This window comes from Lissotriton helveticus (assembly GCF_964261635.1).
Source record: "Lissotriton helveticus chromosome 1_1 unlocalized genomic scaffold, aLisHel1.1 SUPER_1_unloc_55, whole genome shotgun sequence".
NCBI classification, from domain to species: Eukaryota; Metazoa; Chordata; class Amphibia; order Caudata; family Salamandridae; genus Lissotriton; species Lissotriton helveticus.
Genome location: NW_027611698.1, coordinates 1,219,163 through 1,233,476, shown reverse-complemented (window position 1 = coordinate 1,233,476; position 14,314 = coordinate 1,219,163). Strand labels below are relative to the sequence as shown.

At 45.7% G+C, this 14,314-nt stretch overlaps 1 protein-coding gene across 1 annotated transcript in view; it reads left to right on the top strand.

Annotated features, from left to right (window-relative positions):
- The window catches only part of LOC144806244 (uncharacterized), a 196,619-nt gene that overhangs the window by 106,137 nt on the left and 76,168 nt on the right, over window positions 1-14,314 (top strand). The window contains exons 5-6 of the mRNA XM_078672641.1: window positions 2,991-4,669; window positions 11,825-11,826. Of these exons, the coding sequence (XP_078528767.1) occupies window positions 3,974-4,669; window positions 11,825-11,826 (698 nt within the window). The 5' untranslated portion in view covers window positions 2,991-3,973. The remainder of the gene's footprint in view (window positions 1-2,990; window positions 4,670-11,824; window positions 11,827-14,314) is intronic.

The following is a 14,314-nucleotide window of genomic DNA, read 5'->3' as shown; positions in this document are numbered from 1 at the left end:
GGTTGCTTATGAACCCCCTGTGAGAAGGGTCTGCCTTTTCTATCACGCCTTTCTTTAATAACTCTTCTACTTCCTGAGAAACTAGATGTTCCTGATCTATTGCAAATCTTAGAAGGGGAGGTTCCTTTAGTTGAATTGGGGGAGCAACTAGGTCTATTACATAACCAGAAACTGTCTGAAGAACCCATGGATCTGTCGTGATACGTTTCCAATTGTCTATAAACAAGGCCAGTCTGCCACCCACCTTTGGAATGGTAGAAGAAGGGTCGTTTGCCAAACATACCTTGATATCTGCCTCTTCTTTCTCCTCTGTATCTGCCTCCTCTTCCACCTCTTTGTCTTTGTGGAAAGAAGTTAGGGGAGTAGGTGGACGATTGGGAGGACGATGATTTAAATCCACCTCTGGAGAAGGAGCCTCTTGAAATACCAAAGCCACGCCCGGGGAAACGGCCCCGCATCCTCCCGGCCGATCCAAAAACACGTTTAATGTCTTTTTGTACTTTTTGAATGGAGTTGAAGGCTCCTGCATATTTGGCCATTTCCTTAACGAAATCTTCACCGAAAAGCATTCCGTCGGCCCTTTCGCCAGATTCTTTCGAAGCTAATTTAGGGTCAATTTTCATCAGGAGGCTCTTTCTTCTCTCGACACAAAGGGAGGCATTAGCATTGCCTAAAAGGCAGATAGCTCTTTGTATCCATTGGCGAAGATCTATTGGGTCAATTATGCCATTTTGTAGATAGGCGTCTTCACAAGTGTCGAAGATTTTGGTCAAAGGTCCAAAAACGTCTAAGAGACGATCTTGACAGCCTTTCAGACCTTTGTCGAGGTCTCGTCTAGGGTCTCTACCCATTTTGTTGAGGAATGTAAGCATTTTAGAGTCGAGCTCAGGGGTAAGAGCAACTTTATTAGGTAAAGAGGGTCTGGGGCACTCCGATCTCAGTTTTGTTCTTACTTCTCTAGATATTTCCCTTCTTATCCAGAACTGGACGTAATCGGCCACGTGTTTGATTGGTTCCCATTGAGGGGTGAGAGGGTGCTGAAATGAATTAGGGTCAAACATTTGTTCCCCTAAGGGGTCAAAGAGGGAGTCCGCATTCTCTTTTTTGGACTTTTTAGCATCTATTTCATCTTCCTCCTCGGAGGTCTGAAAGTCAGAGGAACATGAGACCAATATGTCCCCACTACTGGAGGATTCATCGCAAATAAAAACTTTGCGTTCCCCTTTCATGGCCTTCATAGCCTTATCTGTAATCTCCGTATGAGATGATCTTTCCTTGCCTTTCAGCATAAAGGGTATTTTACCTTGAGGTACTTCCTCAGTATGCTTCCTCTTTTTACTGGCCTTTACACCACTACCCGAGGGTATGGAACCAGATCTGTCTACCTCCAAAGAGCAGACTTGAGCAACTGTATCTTTGTCCCTTGACAGTCTCTCCTCCATTCTCTCAATACAATCATCGAGTTTTTTACCCAATTGCGTGGCTAAAGTTGACACTGCCTTGTCAACTGAATCCTTGATTCTTAAGTCAACAGAGTCTCCACTCAAATCTGGCTGATCCATAATGAATATAAGGAGGATCAATTTAGAGCTGCTCTAAGCACCCTTAAATATAAATATATGTATAAATGTAAAGTATAGTGTAATTATTATTAAGCGTTTTTAAAAACTCAGATTACAGAGTTAAACTGGTGAAAAGGGGGTTAAATCCGATCAATATGTGAGGAGCACGAAGGTTTCGTGGATCGACGCTGGAGTCCCGAGGGAAAACCGTCAAACCGGCTCTTTTGCGTGTCCAAAAGATGGCCGATAGTTTTCCATGCGTCTGATAGGCAGGGTCCCTATCCAAGATGGCGGTCGCGTCAGGTGACTGGGAACAGGAAGCCGAGAGGGCCAAAAGTGCACCCGAGTGCAGTCCAGAGACCGCGCGTGTAAACGAGAAAGCGGAGGGGGGGGGCCTCCGACTAGAGGAAGGAGCGGAGTCGGGTCAAGGCGAGTGAAGAAGCGGAGAGTCTCTGTCTCCGTGTCACGCATCCCAGATGCGGCGAAGAAAAGGATTCCCGGTCTTTAGCGGCAAGAGCGGGAAGGGAAAGCGGTCAGATACGACGCGGGAGCTCAGGGGTAACGGGTTTAGCAAGGCTGGAAATCTAGCCATATCGGGAAATGGTTAGCGCGAAGGGGAGGGGCAAGGGGGGGGGGGGAGACAGCGGCAACTCACGGTCCAGTAGGTAATCGGGAAAGGCTACGAGGTGTATCTGAATTGGTTAATGAGAGAGCAGTGTGAGCGGATGGATTGAGCTAACGCTAAAGTAAAGCGGACATCGGTGTAGCGTCAAATGTTCAAATCAAAACACATTTTGAGGGGCAAAATAGAAGGCAAAAGACATCCTCAAGATCAACCAATACACTTACAGAGTGTCAGCACAGTAAAACCAAGTTCGCAAGCCCCCAAACATGACCAAAATCAGGCGAAACACGGTAACCAACAGGCACACAGAGAAACATGACTTATCTTGGCTGTGAGCAGCAACAAAGAAAGGAATATGGCTGCCCTTCACAGAACCTTGTTGACTTTAGAATGTTATCTTTTAATTCTAAATTCTTTGCATTGTTTGCTGTTGCTGCTGTGAGTTGGCAATTAAAGAAATATGCATAATATTGGCCTCCGTGCCTTGCCATAAAATTGGGCAGTGATGTCCAGAGATGCAGTGTGGCAAGGGGTCCATGTGAAGAAACTGAGGTTTTATGAGCTGTAAATGGCCTTTAGTATAGCGTTCAGGTGTTGAGATACCTGGTATGGGACTTGGAAACATGACCCTCTGGTTCAGCCCAGCCCTCCGAAGCTGACAAGGGATTCTCTGAAACCAATGTTTGTTGCTTGCCTGTTTGCTTTGCCTATCAAACTGCTATTACTCTGCATTAAAGTAGTTCAAATAGTAAGTTTTTGTACCAATTCACATTCAGAAACGGTCTCTGGTTTTAATTCTGCAGGTACCTGAAGCTGGACAGAAAAAGTTAAATGTCAGTTTAGTAAGAAAATTCCTCATAGAACAAAGGTTTATTCTGAAGATGTGAAGATGCCTCGGTGTTCCACGAAGGAAGAAATGTGTAGAAGCCATGAGTGATGAGGAACTGAGAGCTAAGAAAACTACTGAATGACTTTCTGATTCCATATATTTCAATATAAATCACTTAACCTTCAAAGTAAAATCACCAGATTTTTTTTTAAGTGGTTTAGAAAAACATTTAAGGTTTAAATAGCCTGCCGTAAATGGAATGCAGTGGTAAACTGAAAGGGGACAGGTCAATATTTACTTAATGGTGCATATTGCATAAAACAACCTTGTGATTTGTCTGATGCAACATTAGGAATTCTGTTGGGAACAAGAAGAATACTTTGCAGAGCTTGATGCTTTTTCTTAGACCAAAGCAATCACTACAAAATTAGTGAGCAGAGGTTAGTTTGTACACTCAACTGATTAAGGAAAAAGGAACAGTCTCAGGACATAAGAACGTCATTGAAATAGCTGTTTCCCAGATTACGGCAAAGGCTCTAAAGTTGTTCTTGTCTACCTTTGAAAGCATTAACCCTACTGTAGACGTAGCCACCTCACAAGTCCTTATCTCCTGAATTTATATGTATGTAAACTGTATCCACATTGCACATATAAATCCTAGTCAACTACCTTAGTGTTTTTTTTTTATTTCTAAAGAACTTAATGAGAGAGCTTCAGTCACAAGTAAAACCTGCTGCTGCATGAGAAACCCCAAAGGTGGAGGCATTAACCCCACTATAGAAGCTCTTCTTTAGCCAGTAGGAAATCGCAGAGAAAGTTAACATTACAACTTACATCGGCTTCCTATAGGGTTGACAACATAATAAACTCAAGAAATGGTGATCATGGTCTAAATGCAATCGTTAAGAAGACTTCTTGTAGCTTATTTCACAGGTTAGTGTTGAACATTTTCTCAACATGTCAAGACTCTGGAAAATAATTAAGATAAAGATAGGACATAAAAAACGCAAAACCCAACGTGTTAAGAAACCATCTTTTAAATGCACTGATTGCAAGAAAACCTTTAAATTTCAATCCCATCTTGAGAGACATAAGAGAAAGCACACTGGGGAAAAACCTTACCAGTGCTCTGAATGCCAGAAATGCTTTAGTCTAAAATCTACGCTCATTCAGCATGAGAAAACACACAAGGGGGAAAAGACTTATAAGTGTGCTGAATGTCAGAAAAGCTTCACTCAGAGAGCAAGTCTCACTAAACATGAGAGAACACATACTGGAGAAAAACCCTTTCAATGTTCTGTATGTGAAAAAGCCTTTAGTTACAAATTTACCCTGACTCTACACGAGAGAACCCACTCTGGCCAAAAACCTTATCAGTGCTTTGTATGTTACAAACCCTTCAGTCAGAAATCTGATTGCACTAAACATGAGAGAACACACACAGGACATAAGCCTTATCAGTGCTCTGTCTGCCAGAAAAGCTTCATTCAGAAAGCCAATCTAACTCAACACGAGAGAATTCACACTGGGCAAAAACCGTACCAGTGCATGGAATGCCTCAAAAGCTTCAGTCAGAAATCAAATCTCACTCAACATATGAGAACCCACAGTGTTGAAAAACCATACCAGTGCACTGAATGCCAGAAATGCTTTGTTCTTGAGGCCAGGCTCACTCAACACGAGAGAACACACACTGGGCACAAACCTTTTCAATGTTTTAAATGCAAGAAAAGTTTTAGTCAGAAAATAAATCTAACTAAGCATGAGAAAACACACACAGGGCTTATCAGTACCTTGGAGCAGGTGGCTTTGGAACAGATAAATGAGCAGATGCCACAAACAGTGAGTAAGGTGGCCCTCGAACAGAAAGATGAGCAGCAGCCGCAAACAATGCATTGGGTGGCCATGGCACAGGAAGATGAGCAGCTGCCGCAAACCCTATATAAGGTGTCCTCGAAACAGATAAATGAGCAGCTGCCACGAACAATAAATGAGGTGGCCTCGAAACCGATAAATGAGGTGGCCATGGAACAAGAAGATGAGCAGCGGCCGCAAACCATAAATAAAGTGGCCTCGAAACAGATAAATGAGGTGGCCATGGAACAGGAAGATGAGCAGCTGCCGCAAACCATAAATAAGGTGGCCTTAAAACAGACAAATGAACAGTTTTCACAAACAATACATGAGGTGGCCATTGAACCGAAAGATGAGCAGCTGCCGCAAACAATAAATGAGGTGGCCATGGGACAGATAAATGAGCAGCTGCCACAAACAACAACAAATGAGGTGGCAATGGAACAGATAAATGATCAAACTCCACAAGCAACAATTGAAATGGCTGTGAAACAAATAAATGAGCAGCTGCCACAAACAACAAATGAGGTGGCTGTGGGGAAGATAAATGAGCAGCTGCCACAAACAACAACTAATGAGGTGGCTGTGGGGAAGATAAATGAGCAGCTGCCACAAACCACAACTGAGGTGGCTGTGGAGAAGATAAATGAGCAGCTGCCACAAACAACAAATGAGGTGGCTGTGGGGAAGATAAATGAGCAGCTGCCACAAACAACAACTAATGAGGTGGCCCTGGAAAAGATGAATGAGCAGCTTCCACAAACCACAACTGAGGTGGCCCTGGAAAAGATAAATGAGCAGCTGCCACAAACAACAACTAATGAGGAGGCCATGGAAAAGATAAATGAACAGCTGCCACAAACGACAACTAATGAGGTGGCTGTGGAAAAGATAGATGAGCAGCTGCCACAAACCACAACTGAGGTGGCCCTGGAAAAGATAAATGAGCAGCTGGCACAAACAACAACTAATGAGGAGGCCATGGAAAAGATAAATGAGCAGCTTCCACAAAGTACAACTGAGGTGGCCCTGGAAAAGATAAATGAGCAGCTGCCACAAACAACTAATGAGGTGGCCTTGGAACAAAAAAACTAGCAGCTGCCACAAACAACAACAAATGAGACTAAAGAGGAGATAAAATAATTCTAAAGAGTTCTTCAGCATCGTAGCACAATTTCTGGTCTGTCTTGCAGGTCTGAAATTATAACTCGCCACAAATATAAATATAAAGCAATTGATGTAAACATAAGAATCTCTCCATAGCACTCTGTTTATTTACAAAAGACAACACATTCCCAGATTGCACATTCCAAGAATAGGAAGCATGGGCCTCATTGATTATACTAATATTACCAATAATAGGCCTGGATGAATACATAACCACATCGAAAGATTCCAGTGTACAGAATGTATTGCAGTATGGGTTATTGAGGGCCAACCCGAAGTCCAACATCAAACTTGGACACGCATTTTGCAAAACCGAAGTCATTACAGGAACGAAAGGGATCCTTGTCCTTGTGTTACAGGTGATACCCTCTGCAATCTGCGTGGTTCTGACTCAGTCTGAAGCAGTCTGCACACTGTTCCAAGGCTTGGAGAGATAGGACCACTTCATCTTCTGGCCACCATTTTGGATGTGAGGGGCTGTGAAAGTTCAGTCCTGTAGTGGACCGCCTTATTACACAGTCCCACAGTGACCACCACTTACCTTCACTAGAGTACTTCCCCAAACTAGTAGAATTCCCCTCAGGTATCCGGATTACTGATAACTGGGTAGAAAAGCATAAAGAGAATGCTTCTCACTCCATTGGTTGCTGATTACGCCCCATCCATTGGATATTATCTTTCATGTGGTCCGTGACCTTTGACTATTTTGACCTGCAGTCCTCCTGTTCTAATTCAGATTGTGTTTCTAGGGCCAGGTATCGTTTTAAGATATATTGCTTGTTTTCTGCTTTCGGAGTGTTCTGAAGAGCGCTATACGCACGTGTTACATATGCAAGATAGCAACAATGCATTATTTTTGTTAATGCTTTCATATTACCTTTCTTTCAAGTGACGCTTTTTAATGCTATTCTCAGCTTTCCAGTTTAAAAAGACGTTCATATTGTTATTGAATTAACTTTTTCAGATGTATATCCTATTTTAACAATTGTAGTTATACATTTTCTTTTGATGGCTGAAGTTGTTATTCCGTCGTGATTTTTCCTATGATCTAATAAATGACGGAGTCAGACTTTCTGTGAAAAGGTCTTCGAACAGAATGCAGAGAGGGTGGCAGAGACAGGTATATAGCAGATCCCATTGTGGCAGACACGCTGTGATACCCATTTAACTGAGCGCAATATTGTATACAGTTTTGCCTTGTAGATTGGCTAGTGTAATACAAAGTATTGTACACTGAGGAGACAAAGGTTAGGTGGGCTTGAGAAGCAGATACCTTTTTTCTGTGTTTTTTTTCCATTTTCTCTGAAGTTTTATGTTAATAACGTTATATGCCTTTTTCATTGTATGCTTGTAATCGATAATAAAGAGTTCTAATTCAAACTCTAGCACGTTTTTTTTTCTCCATTTTCTCTGAAGTTTTATGTTAATGACGTTATATGCCTTTTTATTGTATGCTTGTAATGGATAATAAAGAGTTCTAATTCAGACTAGCACCTCCTTTTTTCTTCAAAGCTTGCTTAAAGTCCTGCCTGCATATAAGACGGGGAAAGGGCTTACGTTTGCATGGAACCTTGGCAGTGCTTTTCCTTGCAACCCATCACTCCAAAATGTTTCTCTAATGCATAGAAAAAAAGTAGACACTTGTAAATTTCAGCTTTTTTAAAAATTACTCCTCATCCAGTTTATTGTGATTGCACATATCTTAAGCCTTTCTTATCTTTCATCAAATATATTGACACTTGGCTCGAGACATACTGCTGTTTCTTCAAGGCTTCAGTTTTTATTTAACTCCAACAGATTGTGATGTAGCAGAAAATGTCAACAGTCATAGATGTTAAATATATGGGGCTATTCACAGTAGTATCTTAAATGTATGAGTGATTACAAGTGTATGTTTACCTGTTTACTGTAGGTGATATTACTACTTTTGGTCATTATTTCGTCGTGCCTAAAATGAAAGTGTGTCCTCATGTAACGTAACTGGTGCTATGTAAAGCGCTCTAATACCTGATTCGGTTCGGGTCTAGTTCGCGCATTATAAAACTCTGCCAAAAAAAAAAAAAAAAATTAACCACATTTGAGTGTTAAGTTACTCAGGAGTGTAGGCTTGAATGTTTCCACCCCCTGAAAAAGGAGGTGAAGCCAAATTTGCAAAAGTAATTTAATACAGCCGAAAAGAAGCTGTGCCGGGTCCAGCACCGCTCCTTCCCAACCACTGATAGCGGCAACACCCTCCCATAGAAAACAAGCCTTGGCAAACCCAATAGGTTTCGCCTATGCGACATATGTTGGCTTTGTTTAAAATGAGGCACAGCCGTGCGAGCTACTGTGCTACATAGCTTAGAATATTATAGCTTTTTCTGTTTTTAATAGAAGCTATACAAATACTACCTAGTCCCCACTGCTGAAAATGCCCCTTTTGTGTATTTTCCATATCTAGACCTCTTTTAACTTGGAAGAGAGCTGACAGGCAGGGTATTCATTTAAGTATATCTACATTTTCTTTATATTCAGTTCATTTTGCTGGTTTCTGTTAGAATGTTTGTGTTTCACTTATCTCCGTCTGAGCTCCTCAAATCGCTAGACATCAAAATAATGGAGCTGTGCATTACACACATTTCAACAGCTCTAAGAACTACTAATTTCTGCCCCTTCATGGTTTTTGCTAGCATTTACTAGAATGCATCCCCGCAGGTCTCTGAGAACAAACCACTAGCAGAGAAAAAATGTGCTCCAGCCAGCTGTCGCTGAAAAAAAAAAAAACAGAGAGAGGTTGTCATGAGAGAGGAGAAAAATGTATGTTGTTTATAGCAGCGCAAGATGGCTGATTCGCTGCTGAGAATTCGGCTCACGGTTTCTTGGCAGAAGAACGCAAATTAAGCGAATGGCAATTAAGTTGTGGTAATTGGTCCACAGGCTGCTAGAGCCAAGTAGCCTCCCTGTATTGTGTAAACATGTAATATTACTGAACGGCTTGCATTGTTTTACAAGTAAATACCCCACTGCTGCTTGCAGTAAACCTCGCTTTATAACTCTGCATAAAGTGCACAAAAGTAATTTTTAGTTGGCAGGAGTTGGCCTAACGGCTCGGGCGCTCGACCTCGGACCTGGGGATCTGGGTTCGAGTCTCGGTAACTACGCCAAAAACCTCCTGTGATTCTGGGCAAATCACTTAATCTCCCCGTGCCTAAAAAAAAAATTAAAGTGTGTCCTCATGTAACGTAACTGGATAATATGTAAAGCGCTCTGATACCTGATTCGGTTCGGGTCTAGTTCGCGCATTATAAAACTCTGCAAATGAAAAGTGCATGCACGACGAGCATGTTTCAGGGCTGGTGCAAGCAGCAATGTGGGGGAAGGGGCTCGGATTAGAAGCAAACAATGCAAAAGGAATGCGGGGGGGAAGGGGAGACCATCCGAAAACATGTCAACATGAAATGTTAAAAAGTAAAAGTTGAGAAAAATAACTGGCGAAGCATGCGTTAAGTTGAAGGGTATTGGCTGCCAGCCAGAAACTATTTGAGTCCGGCGTCAGGGAACAGCAGAGGAAAGAGAAAGTGAAACTTCATGACATGACCCTGATACTGCTGACTTGAGAGAATCAAGAAAATGAGTGACCAGAAAGCTAATGAATGGTAAGTAATGGGCAGGCTGTAAGCCCCTTTTAAGATTTTATTTTTTTAGGTCGAGCATTCGAGACCTCTTGTACATACTTTAGTACATACTTTATATGTGTATGTACTTTGTGGGCTCTGGAGATCAGCCCTAGAACTTGTCTGCTTTCTCTTAGGGACTTTTGTTTCTGTTCAACTGCCTCTATTTAACTGTTTTGATAGAAACCGACCAGCAAAGGTCAGTAAAATACCAAAATTGGTTTCTGCTTGTTCAACTGCCTCTATTTCACTATCTTGTATTTTCAGTGATATGACCACCGAAGGTCCTGATTTTGTATTAAAAACAGCTTTGGACTATACCATTTCCAGCTAAAAGGTAATTGCATTGCAAATGCTTGTGTTTTTTTAATTGGAGATTTCGCAGACATGCGAAACTTTTAAAGAAAATGGAGAGGCGGACCACACAAAACATCACTGCTGGCAGGCATGCACATATGAGTGTCATGCAATCTCAAGGAACCATTTCTACGCTGGCATGAGAAACTTGTTCTGTATATGATGGCATCTCTGCAGTTTGAAAAGGACAGTTACACAGAGCTTTGTGGTGTTTGACACTCTGGAGCTGTACAATTTTCTTTGTGTCTTTTTACCTCCCAAACTCATTACCACACAAACTATGTACAGGGGCAGCGTAGCTACGGTTCACAAATTTATGGATGACTGCTAATTTAACTCCAGATTCTGGCCAGCACATAGCTCACGCGCACAATGGCTTGAATTCTACATCTACAGTCACCCTTACTGAACACAAATATACGTCAACCCGCACACGGTTCTTGCAAAATTGGGCCAGCTTTGGCACCACATTGCTAAGTGTTGATCCAGTGCAGCGTGTCAACCAAAGTAGCACTCTATGCTTGTCAACATTATGCAGCATGGTGTGTCTGATGTGACCACATCATGCGTAGACACATTGCACCTCACAACTCACTCAGCGAATCTTCAGCAATCTGACCCCTACTAAATGACGTTCGCTGCGGGGACAGACGAGCAAGACCACTGAGTCTTTGTCAGTGAAATTGCTCTCCTCCCTTGCAGCTCCAACATTGAATGTGGCTTCCCACAAGCCCCTGCACATTCTAGTGTGAGTGTTAGAAGGCCTTAGAAGGCCTCATCCAGCCGCAGGTTAACGTGCGCCACATCCCTCGTGCCCCAGTGGGCCTGTCTCCCGCTTTCCGCTCCATTTTTCACTCGTTGCAAATTGTCACTTCACTTCTTTTCAGCCTAATACATTGACCGTAGGGTCCCCATCTGTCGCAGCACACCGGTTCCCCCACCGCCCCCCTACCCCCAACAAGAACCCCCCACCCCCTCCCCGAAAGTCTTCCCCCTCAACTCCCTACCACCCTCCCTAACCCCAACTTGAAAACCCCAAAGTTCCATTTCGGTCTATTACCCATCATGCCACGATGTGGGCATGTGGTAAGTAGAAAATCGGGGGTAGTGTGTGGACCAATCGTCCCGGACCCCATCTCCCCCCCCACCCACCAAAGTACCTGGCATTGACAAAGCTAATCAAACCCTGTCATAGGACTCGTGGGTGGGTCGTCGCTGTGGTTTCCTTCTGGACCGTCTCAAGAGCTGCCATCCTTTCTTGCGCTACAGTGTTCAAGTTTGGACGTCTTTTGGGATTGGGTGAGCGTCGACGGCCCACCTTCTTCCAACCATTGCACAGCGAGGTCTGCGTCTGACTGAGTGGTTCTTCCGGACTGTGAGGCTCAAGTCCTAATAGTGGACACGTTTCTTGCAAGGATCGGAGTTGATGGAACTTGCCGTTCAGCACAAAAATCAGACTGAAGGGGTGGCCCGAGGAATATGCTACTCCTTGTTCCCTCAGGTGAGCTGTCACCTCGCGGAAAGCTATTCTCTTCTGCAGAGCGATGTAGGCCAGGTCTTGGTATAAGGCCACATGCTGTCCTTGATATGTTTTTTCGACCAGGCCTCCCGCAATATTCTTTTTTTGAGTGGGAAGCCGGGTAAAAAGGCAAGGATGTCCGTGGGAGGAGCTGGACCTCGTCTAGGCAGTCCAACTCGATGGGCCCTGTTGTCCGGGGGAGGAGCCGGCCCTCGTCTAGGCAGTCCAACCCGATCGGCCCTGTCGATGCAAATCTAGAAGTCTTGGTTCTCCCCCAGAATGTTTTGAAACAAACCCTGCAGATACTGGGTTACATTTGGCCCCTCCATTTTTGAGGGAACTCCTCGGATGCTGATGTTGTTCCATCTCGATTGGTTCTCGAAGTCTTCAGTGTGTGCCTGCAAATCTAGTTGTTGGTCACGCAGGCGAAGCCATTCTTGTTGGAGTTGTTCAATTTCTTCTCCCTTGGTGGCTCCCCAGTCCTCTTTGGCCGCCACTCTCTCTCCAACTACATCTACATCCCTGCGGGTCTCTTGCACTTCGCTCTTCACTTCGTCTTTAAGTGTTTGGAAGTCCTCTCTTAGAACGTCGAAGAGCGATTCCAGGAAGGAACGTGTAATAGGGACCTCAACATCGTCTGTATCCGCAGTTGTTATCGGACTGGTGGACAGTCTACTTTCTTTGTCACCAGGGGGGTGGGGGGGGACCTTTAGTGATCACGTTCCTCAGGGAACGTTCCCCTTTCTTCCCCACTGAAGCCATCCCCGAATCATCCGTCAAGGGTGGGGGGCGCCCCAAGATCCCTCGCGATTTAATCATCTGGATTTCACTCTGCTTTCAGCACCTCCGCTACCCGGCTCGTAAGTGGAACCCACTTGTATTCACGGTGTGCTGTGGTCTTTTGCGTTCGTCTCCTGCTTCCTTCCGTGTAGTTTTGTCTCGTAAGAGGCCCCCCCCCTTTGGTCGGTGGGTGTAAGCAGTGCCTCCCTTCACCGCCAGCCGGCTGCTCTGGCTGAGTGTTGGCGCCTGTATACTTAAGGCTGCGTATACTCTACTTTCACGGCTCCCATTTCCGCACAGCGGCCTAGTCTATACTTGTGTGGGCACCTCGTCGCAACCCCCACCTCCTGATTGCTCAGGACGGGTAGGCATTCAATGCCTCGATATTCAGTTGGGAGTTCCTCCACCAGTTCAGTGCTTTAGCCGGGGGATTGTCTTCCGCCTGTCTCTAGGCCCACGAGAGTCTTTGTACGTCGTTATTGGCTCGGTCCCAACACTCTGGGCCTCGGCTGCGTGTACCCCCGCTCTTAGGGATGGTCAGTGGCCCTCCCTAGTCACCTCTACTAGATGCCCAAGCTCACCTCTAGACACTTTGATTGCGCACTGTAGAATAGGCCTGGATCGGATCAGTTGCACCCTGTTGCCTCTTAGGGGGGTCTTGTCTCCTCTAATTTGCCCGCTGGTAATGTTCAGCCAACCGCACGCCGACATGTTTTGCTCCCTTGGTGCGAAATCCACTACGCGGGGGCTGCATGCCGATCCAGGCTCCGTATGGCTGCGCCAGGGGAGGGTTCCACCGCCGCCGCCGCCTCCACTGAATGCCGTCTCCTGGGGGCCCCCACCTCCACAGCACCTCAAGACGATGGCCCGGGACAGTTAGATGTCTCCCCGCCGCTCCGCAGCCGTTCCGCAGCCGCTCTACTCTTGCTCTCCCCTCCTCACGGCCTCAATGCTGCTCCTCCGCATAATCCTCTGGCGTAGTCCCGGGAGTAGGACCCACCGCTCCGTCAGCAGTCCCAGGAGCGGGTTTCAATCGGGAAACAGCACATGTCGACCCGTCGCTCCTTTCAGAATTCCTTGGAGGCCCCAGTGTCTATCCCGTATCTGGACAGTATCAGCCTTGTGCCCGGCACTGCAACCGTGGACGGCCGGGGCCCACCACTCCTCCTCCCTCCGCTCCGTCGCCACCAACGTTGGGCACCCGCAGCGCATCCTCCGGAGACCCCTCACTAGCTCCGCTGCCTCTGAAGGCTGGTCGCTGGCCTTGCTCCTCTCCGCCCCCGGCCAGATCTGCCTCGGGAATGCTGTTGTAGACTCCAATGGTTGATTCTCGTCCCCACCGCTTCTGCGGGCCCTCTGGGTATCAGCCCTGCCGGCGGGACAGTCTCACTGGTCCGGTGCCATTTTCTTACACCGTCGTCTGCATATTCCGAGACGCCCAGAGGCCGAGAACGGGACCGGAGTTCATGAAATTACCAGGCATCTGTTTACCGCTGTCTCGGCTTTCACATTTCGCCACTGAGAGCGTTCGTGCTGGGGTTATAGGTTGGGTTAGGACCGGGCAGGAAGGCCAGAAGCGGGAAGCCCCAGAGAAGTACGACCTACCAGATTGCCATCTTGGCCACGCCTCCCTTCTGGATGTTTTTGAGCTTGTGTTGTGGCGTTTGGTAGTTCCCTGCGTTGAGGGTGTTGCCATAGTCCAGTCTGCTGGTGATGAGTGCGTTGTTGACATTTTGGTGAATTGGGGGGGTTATCCATTTTAATGTATTGCTTTGGATCAGTAGGCAGTTGTAGCTGGTGAAGGCAATCGAGTTGATCTGGCAGGTCATGATGATGATGGAGGAGTTGAGGATGATGCCGAGGTTGCGTGCGTGGTCTGTCAGTGAGGGCAGGCTCACCAGGGCAGAGAGCCAACAGGGGTTGTGCCATGCAGATGTGGGTGGTTGTTGGAAAGGGGAGTCTCTGGTT